Source organism: Cercospora beticola, chromosome 1, assembly GCF_033473495.1.
Source record: "Cercospora beticola chromosome 1, complete sequence".
Classification (NCBI taxonomy): domain Eukaryota; kingdom Fungi; phylum Ascomycota; class Dothideomycetes; order Mycosphaerellales; family Mycosphaerellaceae; genus Cercospora; species Cercospora beticola.
In genome coordinates, this window is record NC_088935.1 from 542,737 (window position 1) to 567,546 (window position 24,810).

General features: G+C 54.0%; 9 protein-coding genes across 9 annotated transcripts; 7 read left to right on the forward strand and 2 right to left on the reverse strand.

Moving 5' to 3' along the window:
- Positions 1 to 31: 31 nt before the first annotated feature.
- Positions 32 to 1,084, forward strand: RHO25_000244 (uncharacterized protein; the record flags this gene model as incomplete). Its single annotated transcript, XM_023592866.2, has 1 exon — positions 32 to 1,084. One exon carries the CDS (start codon positions 32 to 34, stop codon positions 1,082 to 1,084), a length of 1,053 nt encoding a protein of 350 aa, XP_023459848.1.
- An 867-nt stretch (positions 1,085 to 1,951) lies between these two features.
- RHO25_000245 (uncharacterized protein) lies at positions 1,952 to 2,659 on the forward strand (the record flags this gene model as incomplete). Its single annotated transcript, XM_023592867.1, has 1 exon — positions 1,952 to 2,659. The coding sequence occupies one exon, from the start codon at positions 1,952 to 1,954 to the stop codon at positions 2,657 to 2,659; it is 708 nt and encodes a 235-aa protein (XP_023459849.1).
- Positions 2,660 to 3,342: 683 nt separating this feature from the next.
- Positions 3,343 to 3,755, forward strand: RHO25_000246 (uncharacterized protein; the record flags this gene model as incomplete). The annotated part of the gene is made up of 2 exons (XM_065601994.1): positions 3,343 to 3,592; positions 3,613 to 3,755. The coding sequence occupies 2 exons, from the start codon at positions 3,343 to 3,345 to the stop codon at positions 3,753 to 3,755; spliced, it is 393 nt and encodes a 130-aa protein (XP_065458066.1).
- A 386-nt stretch (positions 3,756 to 4,141) lies between these two features.
- Positions 4,142 to 6,276, forward strand: RHO25_000247 (uncharacterized protein; the record flags this gene model as incomplete). Its single annotated transcript, XM_065601995.1, has 4 exons — positions 4,142 to 4,282; positions 4,344 to 4,381; positions 4,697 to 4,973; positions 5,032 to 6,276. 4 exons carry the CDS (start codon positions 4,142 to 4,144, stop codon positions 6,274 to 6,276), a joined length of 1,701 nt encoding a protein of 566 aa, XP_065458067.1.
- An 828-nt stretch (positions 6,277 to 7,104) lies between these two features.
- RHO25_000248 (uncharacterized protein) lies at positions 7,105 to 9,476 on the forward strand (the record flags this gene model as incomplete). Its single annotated transcript, XM_065601996.1, has 4 exons — positions 7,105 to 7,178; positions 7,308 to 7,628; positions 7,714 to 7,909; positions 7,965 to 9,476. The coding sequence occupies 4 exons, from the start codon at positions 7,105 to 7,107 to the stop codon at positions 9,474 to 9,476; spliced, it is 2,103 nt and encodes a 700-aa protein (XP_065458068.1).
- Positions 9,477 to 9,633: 157 nt separating this feature from the next.
- Positions 9,634 to 12,624, reverse strand: RHO25_000249 (uncharacterized protein; the record flags this gene model as incomplete). The annotated part of the gene is made up of 1 exon (XM_023592870.2): positions 9,634 to 12,624. One exon carries the CDS (start codon positions 12,622 to 12,624, stop codon positions 9,634 to 9,636), a length of 2,991 nt encoding a protein of 996 aa, XP_023459840.1.
- A 256-nt stretch (positions 12,625 to 12,880) lies between these two features.
- RHO25_000250 (uncharacterized protein) lies at positions 12,881 to 14,197 on the forward strand (the record flags this gene model as incomplete). Its single annotated transcript, XM_023592871.2, has 1 exon — positions 12,881 to 14,197. One exon carries the CDS (start codon positions 12,881 to 12,883, stop codon positions 14,195 to 14,197), a length of 1,317 nt encoding a protein of 438 aa, XP_023459841.1.
- A 5,912-nt stretch (positions 14,198 to 20,109) lies between these two features.
- RHO25_000251 (uncharacterized protein) lies at positions 20,110 to 22,134 on the forward strand (the record flags this gene model as incomplete). Its single annotated transcript, XM_023592872.2, has 3 exons — positions 20,110 to 20,155; positions 20,274 to 20,378; positions 20,495 to 22,134. The coding sequence occupies 3 exons, from the start codon at positions 20,110 to 20,112 to the stop codon at positions 22,132 to 22,134; spliced, it is 1,791 nt and encodes a 596-aa protein (XP_023459813.2).
- A 955-nt stretch (positions 22,135 to 23,089) lies between these two features.
- RHO25_000252 (uncharacterized protein) lies at positions 23,090 to 24,487 on the reverse strand (the record flags this gene model as incomplete). The annotated part of the gene is made up of 1 exon (XM_023592873.2): positions 23,090 to 24,487. One exon carries the CDS (start codon positions 24,485 to 24,487, stop codon positions 23,090 to 23,092), a length of 1,398 nt encoding a protein of 465 aa, XP_023458719.2.
- Between the last annotated feature and the right edge of the window lie 323 nt (positions 24,488 to 24,810).

Here is a 24,810-nt window from a genome sequence, read left to right on the forward strand (position 1 = left end):
GCTCACGAAGACACCCCACACGCTTCTCACCATGGCGCAAGTGAAGCCGGAGATCAAGGTGGAGGACACGAAGCACATTGGCGACGTCGACGAGTTCGAGGAGGACACCGACTTGCAGATACCCAGAGGCGGAAATGCGTGGCTGCTCAAGGTCTCTGAGGACATGTGGAAGACGTGGAGCGAGATCCACAAGAATGCAGCAGAAGGGGAACAGGTCACTGTGGGCCATCTCCGTGTGTTCCATGCACCGCAGAAGAATGGGAAGCAAAAGATCCAAATTCGCCTGGACGATGCCTTGCCGCAGCAGAAGTCGATACCCAAGATGTACAATCTGGACCTGAAGAGCGATCGTTACAACAACACAGTCATCTTCTCCGAGAAGGATCTTCCAGGTCACAACAGCAATGTCCGTCCGAACCGCCCACCACCAGGTCAGCGACCCGGCGGCATCAACAAGTTTGATCGCTACAACAACCAGCAACCGCGCAAGCCTGGCTCTTACCGAACAGCGATTCCGAAACAAACTGCACTGGCGCCCAAGGTCGTTAATGAGGCCGACATGCATCCGGTGGAGGACAAGACCAGTCTGGACCATTTCGCGAAGACATATCAAGCCGCCCTACACGCCGGCAAGAAGACTCAAATCGTCACAGACGCACGCATCAAACATCCCGGTACAGATCGCGACTCTTTCAAATTCGGCACTCTCACCTCGAAAGTGGGTGCTGGCAACAGGAAGAAGCCAGTCAAGGAGAAGGCCGTTCGTATGGAGAAGGCTGCCTTACTCGACGCGCTCAAGAACTGCTTTAAGGAGTACTCGTACTGGTCTCTCAAGGCCTTGCGCCAGAGACTACGGCAGCCGGAAGCTTACATCAAAGAGACTTTGGACGATATCGCTACGCTTATGAGGCAAGGAGACTTTGTGCAGACGTACAAGCTCAAGCCTGAGTATCGCGCACTGTTGGACGAAGAAGGCGTGGTCGTCAAGGAAGAGTCAGCTGCGGCGAAGATGGAGACGACGGACGAGGGCACGGGCGACGAGATGGATGAGGATGAGGAGTTTGAGGATGTGAAGATGGAGTAGTGGGCAAGGCGGCGCATGAAGGTGTCAGAAGCGCGCGTCGTCCGAGAGACGCCAGTTGAGATTGATTCGGCCATGGAGACAGGCTGTGATGAATTGCATTGAAAAGCACCAGCGTGCTACGAGTATTAGAATGTAACAGTAGGTCAAATCGCGCTCTGCGCCAATATTGACATGATCGAGCTTCTTCTTCCAAGATCATGTTCCTTGCTGATGTGCCAGCAGTCGCTCACGTGAGCTGGGTTCGATACTGACTTTGCATGTCCATACTCTGGTCAGGCGAGTGGCCTCAGCCAGCTTTCGTACTGAAAAGATTGTCAGAACCAACTATTTTCGAGCAAAGGCATGTCAACTGCACTGGTTCCAGTCTACTTTCCTCGACGTCCGGTATCCTATCGTCTCGCCGCAAAGTCAGCGTGAAGTGGCCTCAAAAATAATTTGGTTCTCAAGCCACCACGTATCCCTCAGAAAAAATATTAAATTTTTGAGGACGAATATGCAGAGCGAGAATATATTCTACAACCCTGCCACCTCTCTGCACTCCCTTTTCATTCGATCACAGATACGCTGACTACACTCGCTCGTGATCAAAAAGCTTTTGAGAACAAGAACGACAACTCCTTACAACCAGCTAAAGATCTCAAGCACGCAGCAACGAACCAAACCCACCAGCTATCACTCCGAGACGAAAAGGACGCATCTCACAACCCAACAAAGCGCGCGAGAGAGGAATCTTCGGACACAATCGACAGGACCTCTCCTCGCCTCTCTCCTCCGCCAAGAGCAAGATCCAAGATGTCTGTCCCGCGCTCCCACCCCTCTCAAACCTGTCTCCGCTCTCTCTGTCACCACTCCTCCATCTCGCATCTCATGTACAAAAAAGCCGAAATCAGAGAGCATCTCAAGAAGATGGAAGAGATGATGAGTGAGTTGGAAATCCGCGGCTGGGAACCAAAAGAAAATGTGGAGTTGAAGGATTTGGCTTTTTTGCCGGAGAGTCGGGTTGTGGAGATTTATGAGAGGGTGGATGCGTTTGTGAAGAGTGTTACTCTTCTTGATGGGAAGAAGAAGACTGCGTCGCTCCGGGGTGAGAAGGGGGCCCGTGGTGCGAAAGGGTGGAAAGGGAGGATTTTGGGGAGAGTTTTTGTGAGGAAGGAGAAGAAGAAGGCCGACGCTCTCCAGAAGAAGGCGGCTTCTGAGCCAACGAGGGTGGCGAAGCCGAAACCGATCAGGTACTGTCATGAGACGAGACAGGTCTCGCAGGACGCGATCGATTTGGCGGGGTTGAGAGTGAGGTTGGTGTGCTTGGAGAAGCGGTACGACGAGAAGAGGATGGAGAAGTGGCCGGAGGCCACGATTTTGGTTGAGCAGAGGTTTTGTAGGGAGATGCCACTCCTTGACGACGTCGAGCCAAACCGTGACTCTGGGGTGGAAATGGGGGCTGAGGCGGCTGGTAGGCCTGAGGGCGAGAGTCCTGGGGAGTCGACATCAGCGAGACAGGATGAGGTCGAGGCCGACGTGCCGCCTCTCTTTTGCGTTCAGCTATACGATGCTCCCTGGAGTGACGACGAAGCCTGAAAGGATAGCGTACGATAGACGGAGACAATCGGAATAGTATCGCGACTCCATTTCATAGTATCGTCCAAAGTCTTAACATCGGCTGACACGTTGGCATGGCTCATGTACCTTTTTCTGAGATGCTGAACGGAATATGCCGTGGTCGACGGTCCCTTCATTGGCCGTTAGCATTGCTATCGTGACTTACGGTCTAGTCGCTCAGGAGATGGTGCCTGGGTTCAGGGTAGCAGGTAAGCTTTTTGATAAACTGTATAAGCGAACGGATTCGTGAGGTTCTAGCAGTGAGTACCTTGAGCAATTTTCGTCACCTTAGCTCTCCGCTACGTGACTATGATGTCTGCGCATCGATGTGGCGAAGCCATGTTCTAGCGGAGCAGGGGAATTCCGGAGACATGAGGTAGCGCAGACGCAGTGAATGTGGAACACGTGCATCGCTCTGAGAGCAGAAGACGTTCGTCGGTGACGAAGGTCGCTCGAAGGCCTCCGGTCTCGCAGCAGCATTATCCGAGACAGTGCGGACGATACGGATACTGTAGTAGGCAGAGAAGACCTAAGTGTCGCTGTGCCATAGGCTTTTCCTGGTAGCCGTCACACGCTTCCAGCGCGCTATGTTGATCATGCCCAGCCGGTTTCAGGGTATGCAGTGAAGCCAATGCCAGAGCTAGAAACTAGGTCTCTCCGGGATGATCATCCGAAGCTCCCGTTTGGTTGCTGCTTCGTCGTGGTATGAGACTGGAGAGGAGCTGTCTGAGACAGTAGGAGCTCATGATAGTGAGGTTGCAATACGGCCGCAAGAGGAGTACGAGGAGGAGGAGCTTGGCACAACGGCTGTGGTGGTGGAGAGAGATATCGTGGCAGTCGCGATCTGGGCTTCGCCGGCGGACTATGTCGCCGATGGCAATGCAGACGGACAAAAGGACAACGCGACAATCGGTGCGTGTATAAGCTTGCAGAAGGGCGAGGTGATGGGAAGCAAGAACAGGCGATGCGCGTGTCCAATGTCCAAAGCAAGTGCCAAGTGACGACAGACGCGCAGCAGCAGGAGGCAGCGCAGGCCCAATTCCCCGAAGTTTACGAAGTTTACAACCAACCTTAATCGCGGCTATAAGAAACCGGGCACGGTTTCCCCTTCACCATCACATCGAGGAGCGAGTGTGCTTGCCCGCGTCGTCGTGCAGACGTTCTGCACTTCTCACGAACAGCGCATGGTGCTGGCACAACGCGACATTGATATCGTCCGGAGCAGATTCGCCGACGGTGCTGGCCCCACTAGCCGAAGACCGGCTGTTCGGGCCTTGTCTCAGGCTTTCGGAGAGGTGTGCGAGCCAACGACGCTTGCGTGAACCGATCATCGGCACTCGAACAACCGCAGTCGGCAAACTCTCGTCGCTCGCAGGCAGGCAGGCAGGCAGGCAGGCACGCCGTCACGCCAACAACAGCTGAGCATCACGTCGCGCCAGCAGCACCGCCCACCGCGCCGCCATGGAGTCCGCACTGCAGCAGCCCCCGTCGCCGGATGATGTCGACGCTGCAGCGTCGCAAAGTATCGCGACTCCAGACGGGCAACTCAAGCGGAAGAGGCAGCCCCGAAACAGTGCCTGCCAAGCATGTGCTGCGCTCAAGGTATGCACCATCCACCGTATGCGTCGCGACAGAGGACCGCCCCAGCCTGATTCGTCAACAGATGAAATGTATCGCGACGCCCACTGGTCGATGCGAGAGGTGAGTTCTTCGATACATGTTCTGTGCGTGCGTAATCGAGCAAAGCTTCGTCGACCTTTGAGTTCCAACCACAACATGACCCCATCACCGCCGACAGCAGGGGCACTGCATACTGCCAATTGCAGCGCTCACTCGCTCGCCAACGCCGAGATCGATCCTGTACCACATGGTCCCAAAGTCTCTGTCTTGGCCGAAAGTGGTGCGCCATGCTCCTCTGCCCACCATGCACAATCCCTTCACCGACCACTTCTGCCATATTGCCTTTCGATCTGCTCGATCCGCCTATGAGACTTCATGCTGATCACGATGGACCAGGTGCCATCGCATGGAACGAGAATGCATCCCCGCCGTTCCCAAAGCACGAAAGCGCCGCACTGCCAGTAACGTCGGCGAGTCAGAGGGCATTCCATTGGGAGAGTTTGCAGGTCCTTCAGCTTCGCACTCAGGCCCACCGCCCAAGTTCGACCTACCTGCGGGGAATCATCCCGAATATCAGGCTGATCGCAGCAACCTCCTATCGCGGCATGACCTTTCACACAACGACAGCAAATCCTTCATTGCACTATTCGCGCGGGGCCTCGGAAACAGTGCTGTGAGTCAATATCGAAAGTATCCGATGCGTGTTGATAAGACACTGACACATTTCACAGGCATGTGAAGAGTTGCTCCGCGGCGTCGACTACAACTTTGTGCATAAAGCCTTCACCATCTATGCACAGTTGACACCATATTTTCCATTCGTCGAACTTCGGCCTGGGGCAGACATTATTCGCATGGTCGCGAGTCGACCAGTCTTGACCCTTGCCATTTGCACAGTATCGTCTGGGGCACATCTTGAGCTGCAGGATCGTCTGACTCAGGCATTTCGTTATGCCTTGTCTTCCAAGGTTCTGTTAGGAGGGGAGCGGAGCATGGACGTACTCACCGGTCTTCTTGTTTTTCTGGCATGGTATCACCAGTATAGGTCTCAGCACCAGTTCTACCAACAGCTCTCACTTTTGGCGGGGATAGCGGCAGACCTGGGGCTATACAACAGATCTTACCTGCCTCCAGAGGACCCATCGAGCAACTTAGAGCGCGACCGGGCGTTTGTCGGTTGCTATTATCTCTGCGCCAATCTGTCAGCTATTGGTTTTGACAGGCCGAATCCCATGCGATGGACGAATCATCTTCGAGCTTGTGCAGAGAGCGCTGCTGCGGCAGGCGGTATGCCATCCGACAGGGCTCTGGTAGCCGTCCTGGAGCTGTCTTGCGCCATCGATGAAATGGAGGATGGCCTCCGACAAGCCACTGATGGTCGGGATCCGATATCGCCACAGGTGATAGATGGCTACACAAGAGCAGCAAGTCAGCGACTCAAAGCTTTGAAGCGAGAGTTTCCATCACTAGGTGGCACCCTAGGATTCGCAGCATCAAGCATTCACATTTATCAGCGGCAACTGCGAGCTGGCCCTAGTCCGGAGTCATCAATGCTCATACAATGCGCTTGCAGCGTAAAGGAATATGTGGACGAACTCCTGGCCCGACCTCCTGCGACGCTGCATCAGATGTCGTCTGTTGACTGGGCAAGCATGCTGGAAACATTAGTTCTCATGTCGCGCGTATTCCGGCCGCTGCCAAGTGCTGGTGGGTGGGAGGCAGGTGCACTTACCTCGATGCTGCAACGAGATCTGGCTCTCGAATCTGTTATCGCACACATGGAGAATGCACCCCAAGCTGACCCATTGGCGCCACGGCATGAGTCTTTACTGCTCACCTTCCGTAACCTGTGCGAAGCGATCAAACGCGGTTCTGCTGCTGGCGGGGGACCTGCAGGACAACGTGCACAGCTCAGCTATTTCGGCAGCGGTGTACTGGAGCCAGCTTTCTGGGACAATCTCGCCGGTGTGTCGTGACAGCCAGACAGTGTTGCGTGTTCCAGAGACGATTGGACTTCCCGGCGGCTCCCGCAGACCGCTGCCGGCTCCTAGCCAACTCGCCGGCAACACGACTACTGGGCCGAACACGATGCAGAAATGCCGTGGGCAGCACATGTGACTGTGCAAAGCTGTCATATGGAGTATACGCACGACAGTGATTGAAGAGTTCGTTGTTGAATATGCAATCTTTGCTACGACCCAGAGTCGGTACAGCATTGACTCAAAACAGTAATGAAACTCCACGTTAACCACTCTGTTTCCTCACCTGGGGTACGGAGATCGACGCCAAAGATTCCGAGTCGAGGACTGGTCGCGGATCCCGGACCGACCGTTGCTGAAACCGGGGGAACATGCTCAGATAACAAATTAAACGTTGACAGCGATTGGAGATCAAATGTCAGCACTCAAAGATACTGGGGTGAATGATGGCATCATTGGCATACGTATGCAGCTTTGAGCACGTCGTGCGCACCAGCCTGCTGCTGCTGTTGTCCAATGCCCAACGCATCGAGCACGTGCATGCAGCAAATATCAGGTTGTGCGTAGATCGTCTGATCTGATTCACAATCACGCAGACCGGAATTCGCATCTCACTGCACTAATAAACGTGTAGCTGGAATTACGCTGAAGACGCCGAGAAATATTAAGCTTCTCTCACGAACCATTTTCACATGCTTGAGGCCGACTAAAACGGAAAGGCTGCGCGTCGTCTTTCACGCCCGTTCTCCTTAAGCAAGGTTTAGGTACGAATGCAAACGTCTAAATTCGAGATCCCTGGTCGGCGTTTTTCGGGCACCCTTGACTATGGGCCAGGTTGACGTGTTGCCTACCTATCAATTCAGGATAAACGCTCTCTCCGTGCGCGGTTGCTCATACAGGTAGGCGCCGCAGCAATCAGCAGCTTGCTTTCTCAACGTGTGCCCACTTCACTTCAGTCTGTTCAACAACACACTTTCTCTCGCTCTTGGCTGGCCATATGCGATGAATAACGACGAGCATCATCACAGATTCGCAAATAGCACGAGCCAGCTGCCTCTTTACCAGATCACGACATCTGACACATCATACGGAAGGAAAGCTTCGCGAAGTCCTTCGCCCGCTTCAACTATGAGGAGCGATATCAAGGCTCAGTCGCCGCATTATGATAAACGAGAAGATGAGAGTCCTTCTGGGGACAAGACCGCTTCACTTGTACGACAACAACGTGAAGTTTCGAATCTGGAACTCTTTTACGACCTTTTCTTTACGGCGAATTTGACGGTTTTTACTGCGGTGCATGAGGTTAGGGATTCGGAGACGCTGAAGCAGTACGTGGGGTTCTTTTGCATGTGAGTACTTCTTCCTCGTTCGAGGTGGTGTGGGAGGGCTTTGAGAGGGAGGGTCTGGGACTGGACTGACTGACTTTGATGACAGATTGTGGTTCACTTGGTATCAAGTTAGTCTATATGATGTTCGTTTTGCATCCGACTCGCTGTTTGAGCGAATTGCCAAAGCTGTGCAGTTTTTGGTTATGATTGGGTTTGCGGTCGTGGGGCCCAAGTATAATGTGGGTGGTGCGAAGGAACAAGCTGAAGATGATGCTGAGGGGACGACTTCAGAGGGGTATTTCGTGAGTTCAGAGATACTCTTGCTATACTGTCGTTGCTTGCTGACGTGGCTTCTAGAAATCTTTGTCGATATACCTCATGATCAGCCGGATGATGTTAGTGTTCCAGTACATTCAATACATCTGGCTCAATCGACGGAATAAGCAAGCATATTTGCCCATATCGCTCATCACTGCGACTTATTTCGTTGCTGCTATGGCCTATTTTGGATTGATCTGGACTTTTCGGAGCGTCGAAGAGGAACATCATACCTACAGAGCTTGGTACGCTATCGCCATCATCGAGACTGTCATCGCCACGACCATCTCGTCTGTCTGGCGAAATATCAGCTTCAAGGGCACGCACCTGGTGCAGCGCATGTCACTCTTGACCCTAATCATCCTCGGCGAAGGGGTCATCGCTCTGGCGACAAAATCTCAACGCATCGTGCAATCGGAAGGTGCTCTGGAGTTCACTGCATCGACTGTCGCAAACATCTTCTGCGCAGTCCTGATCCTCTACTTCATCTACATGCTCTACTTCGACGCCCTAGTCGAAGACGAACACATTGGTACAATAATCCAACAAGTCTGGTCAATCCTGCACTTCCCCCTCCACGTCGCCCTCGTCCTCAGCGTCGAAGGCCTCGCCCAATGCATAACCTGGCGCGCCGCCGTCGTCCGCGGCAACATCTTCACAAACCAATACATGCAATGGCAATCCATGGTCAACGAAGGCGCCTACTCCGAAGTCGGCCTCCAAGTCAACGAAACAGCCCACTACCTCATCTACCGCGGCCTCCTCACCTCCCGCGACCTCTCCGAAACCCTCGAAATGCTCTCATACGACCTCAACAACGCGGCAAACGCCTCCGCCATCATCTCCAACGGCAACGAACACCCTTCCCTCGCGAAAGACGCCTTGTATTGGATTTATTTCACCCTCTACAAAACAATCTACAACATCGCCGGTTTCGACTCCCCGGTTCAACGCACAAGTCTCGAATCCGCCTTATCCCCCTCTCCCGCAAACGAAACCAACCCTTCAGGCGTCGACTCCGAAAAAGTCGATTTCGGCTCCCTTTCGACTTTCACAGACGTCCTCCAATCTACTCAAACCACAGCTGGAGTTTTCAACCTCACTTACGTATACTTCTTCACCTCTATCGGCTTAGTCATTATCCTATGTATGTTAGTCACATACCTCTCGAATCACCGGCTCTTACTCCAAAAACGGCTTTCAGGAGAATTGGAGAGTAGGAAATGGGAGTTTTTGAAATTGGGATTTGGGGCGCTGATTGGTGTGGGGTTGTGTTGTACGAGTTTTGCGAATTTGGGGAATCCGAGGGGTGGGGGGTTTGTTTTTAGTCCGTGGGTTGTGCCGACTGTTATGTTGGGGTTGCTGGTTGTGGTTGTTGTGAGGGGGTGGAAGACTGGGAAGGGGGAGAGGTGGGGGTTTGGGAGGATGGGGAGTGTTTCGGGGCAAGGGGGACGAGGGCCAGATGGCCAGAGGGAAAGGGAGGGGGATGAGGTGGAGTTGGTAGAGAGGAGGGACGGGGATGGGAGGGGAAGAGCAAGTGGGAGAGTGTAGATATAGATGGAAGGTTGGGGGAATAATAGATATCTAGATGGTAGAGGGATGGGTAACGAGATCATGAGTATTGCGAATGCTGGCATTCGTGTTTTGAAAGGATTCTATTTCGTCTGGTACTTCGCTTGGCTCTCTGCTGCGAGCAATGTAGTGGTCATCATACCAGACCCAACTTGATCTTCCGCTTACCAGTACTCTCCTCCGCTTCATCGCTGATCTTCACCTTCACCTTCTGGAACAGCTCAACCTTTGTTCCGGCTCTGCTTCCCTCCTTGATCTCCAACGAGTACTCTTCAGCATCAAACACACTTTCAGGCTCCCTTTCGCCACCCAGCTGCTCACCACCCAAGTCTCTCAACCTGACAAGACCTTCAATACCAAATCTTGGTACAAAAACCACGAATCCGTTGCTGAAGATCCGCATCACAAATCCGTCTTCGTCCATCACACGACCCTTCAGCGCTTGTCCAACGTAGTATTCTACACTGGCGCGGCCCGCCATCTGTGCATTACGATGTCTGACGTTGATATTCTTGCACACTCCTTCAATCTTATGTTTCGACTGCAACGATGAGTCGAGAGGCTCGTACTCAATAGCAGCAGCCAACTGTCGATGTGCTTCCAGATCTGCATATCGTCGAATCGGACTTGTAAAATGTGTATAGATCTCTGACGCGAGACCATAGTGTCGGAACTCTGGGTAAGATTGTGTGCCGGAGCAGAAGTATTCGGCGGACATCATGCATCGCGTAGCGAGGATACGTACGAGCGTGTTAAAGAAAGGTTCTTGAGGATCCGTGCAGGTATCAAGACTGTCGGCGAGGGCTTTGGAAGAGTCCGAGCGAAGTTCCATGTTCTTCTTCACTTTGAGCTGATTGCTTAGTTCTTCGAAGTTAGTCTTTGGAGGAGCAGCGTGGCGGCGGAGTAGAGCAGTCTGTGGAAAGGCGGAATAGTTCTTGCCAGCAACGGAGATGTTGGCGAGCAACATGAATTCTTCGACGAGCTGATTGGTGTCCAGTAGTTGTTTGGTCTTCACATCGACAGGATCGGAAGTCTCGCTCTCTGTTTCCACTCGAACTTCAGGTGAGGCGAGGTTCAGTGCACCAGCTGCCATGCGCTTCGCTCGCAGCTTCTTTGACAAGTACATGAGATGGCGCATGCCTTGTGTTAGCTCGTCCTGCTGCGATTGATCGTCTATGCGAAGCTGTGCACGTTCGTAGCTGAAGGCCTCTCGAGATTTGATGACGCTCTTGGTGAAGTCGACCTTGACGATATCGGCATTCTGATCCAGTTCCCATAACACGCTGAACGCGTACCGCTCGACGTATGGCTTGAGTGAGCACAAGTCGGTACCGAGGAGCATAGGCAACATGTCAATACGCTTGTCCACCAGGTAGACTGTCGTACCGCGTAGAGCGGCCTCCTTGTCCATGGCATTGTTTGGCTTGACGAAGTGTGAGACGTCAGCAATATGCACCCCCACTTCGAAGTTGCCGTTGGGCAATTTCTTCGCATGCAAAGCGTCGTCAATGTCAACACAGCCTGGAGGGTCAATGGAGCATATGAGCTCCTCGCGAAGATCTTTCCTGCCTCTCCAGCCTGGATCGTTGACATCTGCTGGCACTTTCCAGTCGTGTCCCTCAGCTGGCAAACAGTCTAGCACAGTCTTTGGGAAAGGCCTGTACTGCACATCCCACTCAAGTAAGAGAGCTTCAGTCTCGGCACCCTTTGTTTCCAATTCACCCAGACTACGAATGAAGTGGCCAACAGGGTACCGTGACTCGCGATCCCAGGAGTCAATAGTGACCAGTACGCGCTTTCCAAGAAGATCGCCGGCTTGCCTCGTGCGCACTCTGATCTTCGGGATACGCTTGTCCATTGGTATGAGAAAGACGGTCTGTTGCGCTCGGCTTTGCTTGGCTCCCGATTTGACAGAGTCCTTGTCGATGTGTCCCACATACTGTCGCCAGTTACGCTTAATGATGCCAACGACTTTTGCGGTCGGCTGAGGCTTGCCCTCTGCTACTTTGCCATGCGCACGCTTGACTTCTTCCTGCAATGCTCTTCGCTCTTGTACCGAGATGACACCTTCATTGCTGCCATCCTCGACTTCTGCGTTGTCGTTTTTGCCAATGTCTTCCTCTTCGATGACTTTGCTTGAGGGGGCTTTCCATTGATCTCTAGGCAAGACTTCAAGCACCACAACATCTCCAGATACTGCACGATTGCTACTCTCGCGTCCTTGGATGATGAGAGGACGATCGAATGCTGGGACGTGCACTGTTCCTTCCAGATAATTGTATGGCGATACGCTGAATGTGCCTTGATGCATAGTTCCGTTCTTGACACCAGTGAGCATGGCAGACGTGGAAATATAATCAGGATAGAGCAATTGCGTTTTGGCATCTCGTGATGCACGTTGGTCACGACTAGAAGCAACCATATCCAGCAGACGGTCTGCATCTGGCAGACTAGACACATAGTCGTTTAGATTAGTGGCAACCACACCTTCCTGCTGAGCCTTGCGCAAACTGTCCTTGTCATCGGACAGCATCACAATATCAGGACATCGAATGCTTTGACGAGCTTTAACTGCCTTCTGCAGATGCTCTGAGTACCATTCGCAGGCTTTGCGAATCCCACGATCATTGCGGTCATTAATGGTCTCGCCCGGCTCCCGAGTGGCGTAGGTCTCCAAACGGAAGTCGTTGAAAAAGACATAGAATCGCTTGCCGTCATTCTTGGTCAAAGCAATGAGTCTGTGGTATAACGGTAGTGACCGGTTCTTGACCTCCTCCAGCACAGTCTGCAGCACAATAACATCTTGCACTGTGTTTTCGGCCTCGAAGAAGTCCATGGCATTGAGGAAGGCATTTGTATCAGGAACCAGGTAGTGCCCGCCGGGATAGAGCTTAGTACCAGCAGGTGTGGCGGAAAGAACGAACGGCTCCTTCTTGCCATTGAATCCTGCTGGAGCGATGTCGATGCACTCGGTGCATAGGTTGGAGGAGCATGGTATGTCTTGGCGGAGGTAGAGCTCGCGGACAACTTTTTGGACCTTTCCTGACTTGAGCGTTCGGAGGTATGTCTTGCTGCTTAGAGTCGTGCCCGAGCCGGTCGACGCGTATGACCTCTTGAGCGAAGTCATGTCGTGTCAAAGTGCTGATGATTCGAGCGCTGATGGATTGATGCTGCTGTGTTTGAAGCCGGCCGAGAATTCGATGCAATGCGCCACAGCTGCGCACTGCACGTGACCGCGCGATCGGCGGGATTCGGACCCTGCATTCCTGCATTCGCCACTCCTCCACCACAGCTGACGTGCCTTGTTTGGCTGTGCCTCACTTGCCTCTTCTCCTCCTACACTGACATCTCAACCCTCGTGCTGAGCACATCCCACAATCACCATGCCGCCAGGGCTGCATGCGTGGCACAGCCTCGTGGCTCGCCACGCGAAGAGCCTCAAGGCTGCCTTATCGAAAGGCTTACGGGCCATCGATGCTCAAGTCAGCGGGCAGCGAGCAGCTCAACTCGAGCCCATCTTCGCCCGAAACGCACCGAAACAACCACTCCATCCTCTAGCACGCATTCGACAGAGCCAATCCCGTCAATATTCGACTCCCCGACGATTTTCTTCAGCTGGTAGCAAGCCTGGTGTCCGGTACGATCGTGCATCGTTCCCGAAATCGAGGATAGGATCTTACGTACAGTCATCGTCGGGACGAGCACCATTCGCTTCGACTCTTCGACCCAATCTGACTGGCGGGACACTCGGTCGTACAGCAGGCGGATACTCGCACGGCGGCGGAGGGGGCGCCAGATACTTCAGCCATGGCCCAGCTGTACAATCTCAAGTTGTGCAGAATGTGTCTCAGGCTATGCGTGCCTTCTTCACGCAAGGTCAAAAGGCCCAGTACGATGGAGTGAACAGCAATGGCAACAAGCGCTTCAAGGCTGTGTCTGCTTTGCAGGAAGAGACCGGCCGCAAGATGCGCTCTGTGCCAGCTGCCACACCCGGTTCATGGATCGACTTCCACGTCAACCCAACTATCACCGCACTCACTCCTCTGAGCTCCGTCGTCGGCTACACCATGTCTCAGACCACTGAGAAGCACAACCTGAACACCGAGGGTCTCCTCGATGTTCTGTCTGTCGACTTCTCGCGAGCTCTGAAGGATCTGGCTGCTGTGCTCAATGACCTCAAACGACTGTCAGCGCTCGGGGACTTACCAATCACATACCAGAAGGATCATTTAAGAGTGCACTTTCCGGGCTGTGACGCCGATACGGTGGAACGTCTCTGCTCTGAGCTTAACGTACAGCGAGGCACTGTCACTCAAGATCCAGCATTTGACGCCTTCGCTGGAACCGAGATAGCCTTACTCTTCCCATTTGCTCCTAGCAATGACCCGTCAGCCATGAGCGAAGAATCCTGTGCAAGTGATCTCTACGACTACCCGATCAAACCGATGATGGCATCCCAAAGGCACGTTATAAGTCTCGACGATATGCTGTCGGGCAGCCCAGCATATTCTACGCAATCGGACACGGGTTTCGAGGACATACTCGAAGAAGAGCAGTATTCCAATCCCTGGCTGTCATCACCTGATTATCAGTCAGTGCACTCCGGAAGCTATGGGTCGAACAAACACGATCCGCTTGAATACCAAGGCTTTGAAGGAATCTATCGATTCATTGAAGAACTGGATTCGGTCCGGAGATAATGGGGACTTCAATCTCCCATCATCCAGCATCACGATTGCATGAATAACAGAACTTGGCTACACCAGAGGCATCAGAATGATATCCCCACTCGCGCGTTGCTTGCATTTCTTATCATAACACTACCATGAAGTTCATATGGCTTGGACAACAGTTGCGTAGTATTTCCTATGTAGTCTAACACGAATCAAGGCAATTTGAAACAGTTTAACTACTCGCACAATTTTCCCCGTTCGCGTTTCTTTGCTTGAAGCTTGCCATCTTCACAACAACTCCGTTACCACCATTCAAACTTGCTCCATCATTGGGTCAGGCAACCATTGGTCATGCAGACCCGCCACATTTCTGCTTGCTTGCTTGCTTCGGCTCCTACACCCTCGGACCAAAGCAAACATGCACCCTTCTGCATCTGTCATCACACTCCTCTTCCGACTGAGTCTACACCGGAAGTTTAAGTCCAGTCATGCTTGTTTGCTTATTGCCAATGCTGTCAGATTGTCAGCCGTACCTGTTGTCACACCTGCACATCTGCAGCATCGCCACACAGCTGCACGTTTTTGTAATTAATTACTCTTTCCTTCCCGCGTGGTGGCATGGCAATGATGAGTGATTGTGAGTTCGAGTGGCTAACGCACGAGCACGAAAGTAAGTATCACAAGGCACCACAAGGGAAAGGTAGAGGTAGACGTATGCAGGTAGCCGCGTCGGCATGCCGTGACCGAGCTTCCAGACCCTACATCTATTCTGCTTCTAGAATCTGTGTGTTGCGTACGACGTGTCAAGTGTGTCAGAAAAGCCGGGCAATGCACAATTCCCGAGCTTTCTGCAATGCAAGTATGACTTGCGGCATCACGCACGACACGACACGATGCATTGCCAACGCAGAGAACAAAAGACGCAAGCCACCATGTGCTGCTGCTGCGTGTTATCTGCCGCGGCACATCTTTAATCTTTCGGTTTGTGAAAGGAAGAATTGGGGTGGACGAATTGGCAGTTGCCTTAGTTGCCACGTCAGACACCATCTCTAATGCAGATCTTGCCATTTCGGAGAATTTTGAAGGAGAATCTGGGGTCTGAAGATGCGAGGGTCCTGCTGTGCTGGGACACGGGAAGATTAAGTTTAGAACGGGATCCAGGTTGCTTGTGCAGCGTGAAGAAATGTCGCGAGGATGGAGAAGAGGGAAAAGTATATGTTGACTTCACTTCAGCCCACCGTTTGCCTTCTACAGCTAGTTTCTGCTACTGTTTTCAGCGTCGGCCGCCTCTGAGGGTGTGGTGTATTCTGTGAAGAGGGTGTTGTTGTGGCGAGTTCCGCTGCCGAAGAACAAGGTGTGCTGTCTGCTTTGAGCTGTCCTGACCGGTATCCATTGATCAAGGCTGACAGGCGAATATATTCGTATCTTACCAGCATACGAGACGCGGTGCTACGAATAGACATCGACACTCCGGTGAACAATTATCGAATCCGTTGCCTGGAAGAATGACGCAATTCTTGCAAGAGCCCGATTGATACTGGCGTTCGGGAGGAGTGAAGCTCGAGGCAGCTGACACGGCACGGCCGACTGAGTGCTTCGTAACATTCGCGCCATTGCAAAACCTACCTCAATTGCAACCGGAACAGGCACTTTACACTCGGCGGATCGTCTTGGCTCGATAGCTACACGTACGACACCAATTCGACAGTCTGTTCGAGGCGTCCACTGCAACCGCAAGGCGTGCTAGAGGTTGCGATATGGAGTCGCAAGAAGCCACTAGGCAACTGCGTGCATATACCTCGTTTTTGCCACCGGATTCCGAGACTTCGCCATCGCAGGCGACACGTTGCTTTGCCACCCGTATAGCGCGTGGACGACCTCGTGTCGATGTCGACGGTAGTCGTGGCGGTAGTGGGAGTGTAGCATGGGTGAGGGACATGTTGGGCATCCATAGGGACAATGACCTCGTGCCCCACTAATCGCGAGCGCCTCCAGGACAACGCGTATCGAGACGTCCGATCTTACTCGGTCCTGTGTGCTGAGCCCGAGAACAGGTTCGTGGAGTTGCCCTTGTTTGACAGCGAAACAAGCAACTGCACGGCGGCAGCTTCAGCGACCATGACTCGTTTTCCCGGAAATGTGCTGCGTTCTATATCCTGCACATTGGGTTTCGAGCTACTTCGAGCCCAGGCGCTTTGCGTCAGCGATATGAAACAAGCTAGAGATCGACCCCAGGGCCCGTGGCCATCACTAACATTCTTGGATTATTGCCAAATGGCGAGGTCGAGGCGTAGGACAAATCAAGGTGATGGGGCATACCACGGAGTCAACTCCCGAAGCATAATCATTCACTGGATCTCGGATGGGCCGGTGCGGTGATGTCCATCCTATCAGCAGGCCTCGCGCGGCCAATCCCGGGACGTGTCTTCCACAAAGGTCGTTAGGAAAAGCCTCATCTGACATATTTAGCCTGCTAGAGGCCTCCATAATTCGAGATGAAGTCCGGACAGCTTGGACGTAACTTCCGTAGCTCTGCACCTTCTAGTCATGAGGAACGGAGATACGAAGGTCTTCCGCGGGCTGCCCTGGTCAAGCCTGAACCACAGCGTCATTTCCAAAAGTCTTACGGATTGTTTGCTGACCTGGTGCATATGTTGGTCGGCTATCTCGGCACCCTCGAACGCTGTTCCCAGACCCCGTGGGATAGGACCATAGAATGAGTAGCTGCAAGGACGGCCCGTCCTTTTGACTTTCGTAAGCTATCGACCACGCGCTTTCGCTCTTCCTATTATTTTGCACGCGTTGAATCCACGCTTCTCGCTCGCACTCTCGGGATGAATGGGGCGAACACTTCTCGTTGCATCGGGTACGCCATCATTCGTTCACGTATTCATGGCGGTGAATGGCTCAGGCTGTGGTGATTCGATACCACTTGCAATGATGATGCAGGATACAATGTACCTGTGGAGATGCATGTGATCGCTTTTTCAAAGCCGGCCGAACCCTGGTCCATAGAGAGGTCACCTTGCCCATTATGCAGGCAGATGTGGAGTCGGCCGCACATAGCGTGCTTTGGAGCGCATCTCTTGGGACGACCAGGATTCGAGCGTAGCCATCCAATCGTTGGCGGAAGAAAGAGTATTGGCGTTTTACGAGCCTGACGGAGTTGGCAATTCTCGTTGGAGGCGTCACCTCTCAGCCTCGCATGCCCAACTGAGACAGGCTGTGGGCGCATGAGCGCTCGATTGCGCAACGCGTCCGTCCGCTGTCGTTCGTCCGTGAACTGGGTCTGTTGCGGTTCGTCGGGCTCGGTAGGGAAGCCGAAAGTCAGTCCGGTCGTGTGATCACAGATGTTTTCATGTTACGTCTGCGATTCCCTGTTTCATCCAGTGCATGATCTTGTGGCTCTGTGACATCCTGCTGCTGCCATGCTGCTGCGGGCCGCAAGGCAGAAGGCTGGGGGCGGGCGAGCAACCAGAGATGCAAGCTGACCGTCTACGCTCCACAACAGATCTTCACCTTGGACGCGAGGCAGAGATGGCCAGGGCATATCTGTGCATGCTCGCAAGACGCACGGTTCGTGCGCAACTACCCGAGCAGATGCAGCCATTTGCATTCCAGACGGAGCCAATGATGCCACGCATCGAGCGAGGTGTTTTGTGCGTGTGAAAGCGATCCTGGTTGCTCATCTTTATAGTTCAGGGTAGTGGCCGTGAGGATGAGAGTTACCGGACTTTGGCACGAAGCACATGCTCTCGAGCGTTGCGCCCCAGCACGTAGATCTCCATGGCGGGCATGGCACCGTGCGGGACGCGCGACGAAGGACAATCGTGTATAGGCGTGTAGCTTCGTGCCGAGGACATCGGGCGTGCAGCTTGCAGCAGGCGTGGGATGTGGATGACCGTCGCCCAAGCGAACGACACGACGGGCATTTGCATTAACGAATGCACCGTTTGAGCACAGTGGCTGCCGGAGAGGGACGTCACCTGGCAAGTCAGCGCGTCACTGGCATGAGTCAATGTGCTGGCTCTGCTGAGGAGCGTGCGAGCAGAGCAGGCTGGCCTCGAGGCGACAGATGCTCAGCAGCGAGTGCAAGTGGCGAGAGACAAAGCGCGGGAGGGCATGAGCTGCCACCGGCCCCTCGTTGGCGTGCGTGCACAGCTATTGGCTGGCGGCATCCTGGCCAGCTGCTCTTCTCGTCTCAGTCGATAGTGGCAGCGGCGGCGGAGCTTTGTCTGCGATAGTATGGGCTGGTTATCTTTGGAGCTTTCGTGGTAGCCAAGCCGTTTCGGGGGCGCGTCGTGGTCGCGATGGAAGCTGCACTGGGTAAATCAAGCTGCACCAGTAGCGGCGCGATCGCTTGTGTCTAGTCCGATATGTGAGCAATCATGCAGCAGCGCCCGCTCCCGCGCGGGCAGATCGCAGATGGGTGACTTGCGGCGGCCAGAGTGTTGAGCAGTGCAAGTATAAGCCACCGGTGCTCCACTTTGCCTCGATCATTCGCTGCTGCGGGTGCCTGTGCAGTTCGCGTGCATTGCCTTCCGTTGTGCCCTCGTCCACGAAGGGACGCATTCACCCTCACGATATTACTGTCTTGGACGGCCAGTAGGAAGCAGAGAGGAAGGAAGCGAACGCTGCTCGCGACTCAGCCGCAAACGCAAACCGGCTCGGCGATCACGGTTCGTCTGGCAGCAACCTAGACGACACTCGGGCCATCGACGAGCGGCCAACCGCACCTGTTCTGCTCGCCCATTATTCCTCTGTCTCGATGCTGGCAGAGCACGGCGTCTGCAAGAACAACACGACACTCGCATCGCGCGCATTGGGCCTGAGCGACTCGCCGTGCCCGCTGCAATTCTGCACGACCTTCTGTACAATCGCTACCAACGCCGTGGCCGAGCAGCTTGCACACGACGAATCACGACGTGCGAGTATAGCACGGCACCGCATTCACTCTGTTGGAAACTGACCGCCTTCGACGTGGCGCGCTGCATTTGCTAAGTGAGTGCCATTTTCCATTTACCCAACCCGAACCTCCCTCCACCATCCCACTGGAACTCACGCAACAATTGCACTTCGCGCGCCTGGTCGTTGGCTCCTCGCTCCGCCCGACCCAGCAAAGTATCCCTTGCAGTTGAGGGCCCAGCGTCTGGCCAGCACGTGTAACCCCAGCGGCCGCCTGAAGAAACGCGCAGAGATTCGGGTCACAGGCTGAAGGGCACCGCGACCGGTCAATTTCTCTGCGTTGCAAACAGGCCGCTGCACTGCGCGAGCAGTGGACATGGACAATGCACACCGCGCGGTCGCCGATGGGCGTCGAAATGGAGAGTATTGAAGGATGAAGCTGACTGTGAAAAGGGCAGCCTAGTGGGGTTGTTCGACTCGCGAGCCGTCTGCGTCATCCAGCCGCTCAGACGCACGTCCCATCGCAAGTGGATCGCGCTTGCAGAGCTTCTCGGCGGATCACAACCATCAGCCCTCACGGCGTGCAGCCTCGACCTTGCATCGACAGCGCCTCAACACCACCGCTCGCGACCTTTGCTGTTGCTCCTGGCCGTTGCGCTCGGCCTACAGGGTTTCTCCAGCCTTCCGCAAGCTTATCTGCGCGCTCGTCAAAGTTTGGGATCGTGCAGCGCTGCGCTCCGTCCCTGGTCGCAGAGCTATTATCCACATCGACCTATCCCAAGTGCGCGCACGCGCGAGGGCGAATTCCCAGGGCACGTCGCTGCTGTCCACTGCCAATACGCGCCAGTCCCCGAGTATCTCCATCGACTCGCCGCCACCGGCGCGCACCTCGAGACACTTGCGCCAGATACAGCGTTTGCTGTGCGACAGGCCCGTACCGACTCTGCGTGCTCCATGCCAGGTAGCGGGATGTGATGCTGGCCGTGTCGCATCGGAGCTTTGAAGCATTATCTACATTACACGCCGGTCTGGACATGGAAGACTCGGGCACCATCAATCCAGCAGCTTTGAATGCGCCCAGTAAGCACTGTCTCCCACCCGCTCTATCACCATGCGACGCGTTCCCCCGCCGTTCGACAGCGCTCCGCAGCCCGGTCGGGCATTTGAACAATATGCTAACTCATTCCTCCCTTTGCAGACGCCACGAGCACCTCCAACCTCTTGACGACAGCGAGCCCACGCGGGCAGAAGCGTAGTCGAACACCTGATTCGTACGGCACACCCGGAGTGAAACAAGAAGGTGGTATGTACTTGCAAAGATACACAGCGTGTGACAGATGGAGTCGCATGCGAAGTGGCACCTTCTGTGTGCGCACAGGAATGATAGCTGAGGCAAGCACGCTGACACGCCGCTTCCAGATGACGCCAAGACCAACAAGATACGGAAACTGAAGTCGGAACAAAGTCCTGCACCATCGCCCAACATGTCGATGGCCGTCGGTCATCAGCCGGTGCAAACGCCTCACATGAGGACGTCGTCGTTATCGCACGCATCTCCAACTCAGGCGTCGCCAACCAGATCCACCCCAGGCTCGATATCAAAGCCTCCTGTGGTCAAGGCCCTGCCCACTGTTAGAGACCACACGACAGATCAGCTTGGCCCAGAGGGTGACGAGTACATACCACGAGAAATTGATGAGGCCGGTGAAACCAAAGTGTCCAAGGACGGGTACCCTCTAGGAGAGCGCAAGTACAGATGTCGGACGTTCAACGTTCCCAACCGAGGGGAGAAGCTTTTTATGCTGGCCACCGAATGCGCTCGCGTGCTTGGATACCGCGACTCATACTTGCTATTCAACAAGAACAGGTCACTCTACAAGATTATTGCAAACCAAGCAGAGAAGGACAACCTGATCCATCAGGAGATTTTGCCCTACTCCTACAGGTCACGGCAAATCGCCATCGTCACAGCTCGGTCCATGTTCAGGCAGTTTGGTAGCCGTTTGATCGAAGGTGGCCGCCGCGTTCGTGACGACTACTGGGAAGCCAAGGCTAGGAAACAAGGTTTCACAGAGGACGACCCAGCTGGAGAGAAACGCCCAGGAGCCGCTCGGGCTCGAGAACAGGCTGCAGCAGAAGCAGCTGCAAGTCACGCCAATGCCCTCAATGCTCTTCCTCAAGGGGAAATCATCTACAGCAATGCCAGCATGGAAGCTGGACCGCCAGGTCTCGGACAGGTATCGCTGGCGCCACTGCCCATGATTCACCTACCGAGCGAGGACCTCAGACCAAGTGCATCTGGTGGCATTCTTCGTCCTAGGCAGGAAGTTATAGGGCCAGCTTACGTGGATATCACCAGATCGAGCGCACCGGCAGAGATCATGACGCAAGCCGTGGGCGCAGCGGATTTCAATAAGCAATTGGCCGCGCAACGCCAACACAGGTCGTCTTATCTGACGAATTACTGGGAGCGGCCCCACGAGCAGCAGACGACAGAGGCTCAGACCGAGCAAGCTGGAGCAAGCACCGTGGCACCGCAAAATCTACAAAGCCCACAATCGGTGGCGCAGCAGCGGCAGGACATCCCTCAGGCATATTCGGCTTACCAGAACCAGCAGAATGCAATGCCTTCTCCTGTTCAAACTATGCATCGAGGTGCACCTGGTCAAATTCATCATGGCTCGCCTTCCATGGCTGTCGGAGCTCAACACAGGCAGACTCCGTCTTACCCCGGCTACCCATCGAACCAGATGTGGCCTCCTCCTCAGCCGCAACCCTCGCCGCTGGGGCAATCACACATGTCTGGCTATGGTCAACAGCCGCAACAGCAGCATCACTCGCAAATGCCGCCGCCGCAGATGCCGGGCCAAAACATGAGTTATGCCCAACAGCTCGGCCAGATGAACTCTGCTTATGCAGGCATGAACCGAAGCATGTATCAGCCGAACCCGAGCCAGTATATGGGAGCTCAGACACAATCTGGGCCAGGCCAACAACCAGGCATGCAAGGCTGGTCCACTCCTGGTAACAGTATGCCCCAGAACTACGGTTACCAATGAAACCTCCTGACCCGAAAATGTTCGATGTGACCTTAAACCCGACAACTCGGTCAGGACGAAAATACAACATATCTTCACACTTCTTGTAGATCCTTGCACCGCTCGAGGCTTAACCAGTCAAGCCAGCATTATTTATCCCTGGGGCGGCGTTGGCGCTACTTCTACCACTGCATCACGGTTGTGCAACCACATCATCATATGGCGTTGCTAGGATGGCCGCTCGCGGTCCCCTCCGCTCAAATCACATCGTTCGAAAGAGCAACCATCCGCATCATCAAACAGCTACCAGAACGACACTTCCAGCTTCCTGCTGCTGTGCACTTCGAAATCGAGGGCTTACTGCTACTGCATCACCTCCTTTCTGCACTCCTGCATGAGCCATTTGATTTCCACGGCGAACGAGGACCATTCAGCATGCATCATCACCATCATCACCCCCAACCTGCATTAATAATGGCATAGCGGACTGGAAACTTCTTTCTTGTGGCTGCTTCTGCTTCTTTCTACTTGTTTGGTTCCAAAGTGGTGACGATACCCAGATTGCTTTTTTGAAACTTCTTTTCGCTTCGCCTTTGATTTTCTTATTCGCGTTCCGGATCATTGCATAGACTTATCATCAGTATGGATTGGATGAATGGGATGGATGGGCTGTGCGAATGCGATGCGATGCGAATGCGGTGTGCTGGGTTACGGTTAGACAGACGTAGTGGTATGCCAGATCGAGTTCATCATTTCGGTTCCGCTTTTACACATCGTGACATTGTTCTATTCTCTGCCACCAATTGACCTCCGCTGTACTACTTGTCAGCCTATTGACAAGAGCTCCACGGAGTGGCAGCAACGACAGGGAGGTGAAGATTTGAAAATGTACAACGAAATGCTTTCATCGAATAAATATCGTCTCATTGTACACATTTTCCTGCACATTCTTTTTCCGCTAAACATGGCATGGCGTCTATTTCTTCGCCTTTGGCGCAATCATAAGCTCAGGCCTGACAACCTCATCAAACTTCTCCTCCGACAAAGCCTTCAATTCCATCGCACTTTCCTTCAATGAAATACCCTTCTTGTGCGCATTCTTGGCCACCTTGGACGCCATATCATATCCAATCACAGGGTTCAAACATGTAACCAACATCAAACTCTCCTTCATAATAGTTGCAATACGTTCCTCGTTGGCTTCGAGACCGAGAACCAAATTCTCTCGGAAACTGTTCATTCCATCGGCGAGAAGGCGAGAAGAATGGAGGAGGTTACGGATCATGACGGGTTTGAAGACGTTGAGTTCGAAATTTCCTTGTGAGCCTGCGAAAGTTGTGGCGGCTTGGTTACCGAAGACTTGGCAGCAGATCATGGTGAGGGATTCGCATTGGGTGGGGTTGACTTTTCCGGGCATGATGGAGGAGCCGGGTTCGTTTTCGGGGAGGTTGAGTTCTCCTAGACCGCAGCGGGGACCTGAGCCCAGGAAGCGGATGTCTTGGGCGATTTTGTAGAGAGAGGTGGCGAGGGTGTTGAGGTGGCCGTGGGCTTCGACGATGGCGTCGTGCGCGGCGAGGGCTTCGAATTTGTTGGGAGCCGTGTAGAATTGGTGGCCGGTGAGGTTGGTTACTTCGGTTGCGATGTCTTCGGCGAAGCCTTCGAAGGTGTTGAGGCCGGTGCCGACTGCGGTTCCTCCTTGGGCGAGGAGGCGGAGACGTGGGAGGGCGGATTCTACGCGCTCAATGCCGTATTCGAGTTGGGTGACATAGCCGGAGAACTCCTGGCCGAGTGTCAAAGGAGTGGCATCTTGCAAGTGTGTTCGTCCAATCTTGATGATGTTCTCGAATTGTGCGGCCTTGTGCTTCATTGCTTCTTTCAGGTTCTTGAGAGCTGGCAGGAGAGATTCTTCGAAGTCCAGGACCGCGGCAATATGCATAACCGTAGGGAATGTATCGTTGGAGGATGCGGACATGTTGACATGGTCGTTGGGGTGCACAGGCTTCTTGCTGCCCATCTTGCCGCCCAGGATCTCGATTGCGCGGTTCGAGATGACTTCGTTCGCATTCATGTTTGATTGTGTGCCTGATCCAGTCTGCCATACAACCAGTGGAAAGTGGTCCACTAGCTTCAGCGATGCGACCTCGCTGGCTGCTTGCTGAATAGCCTTTCCAAGCTTGGGGTCCAATCCAAACTTCATGTTCACCGTCGCCGCAGCGCCCTTCAGCACACCGAATGCGCGCACAATCGGCGGTGGCATGCGATCCTGTGGCTGGTTGATATTGAAGTTGCCGAGCGAGCGCTGCGTCTGCGCTCCCCAGTACTTGTCATCGGGCACTTCGAGCTCGCCGAAGGCATCGCTTTCTATTCTACCCATTCTGGCGGTGCTGGCGAAAGTTCGTATCGATCGTGGGAGAGCGGAGGTGGTGTTGCTGGATGCACCGAGCGGTCGAGCTGTCAAGCTTCTAGTGGGGAGCTTCGCTGGTAGTGCTTTGGAGAGTCGGACCTCTGCGACTGCACGCGGGAACGCTGTACGAAACATGATGGAGAATGCGCAAGAAGAAGAAATGGAACGGTAGATGCAGGCGTGACGATCAAGAGCTGACGACTGTCCCAATGGTCCGCAATGGGCTCAGAACATCGGACGTCTTCGGAGGCTCGTCCTGAACATTTATTTTCCGGCAGCGTCGATCATGAGCT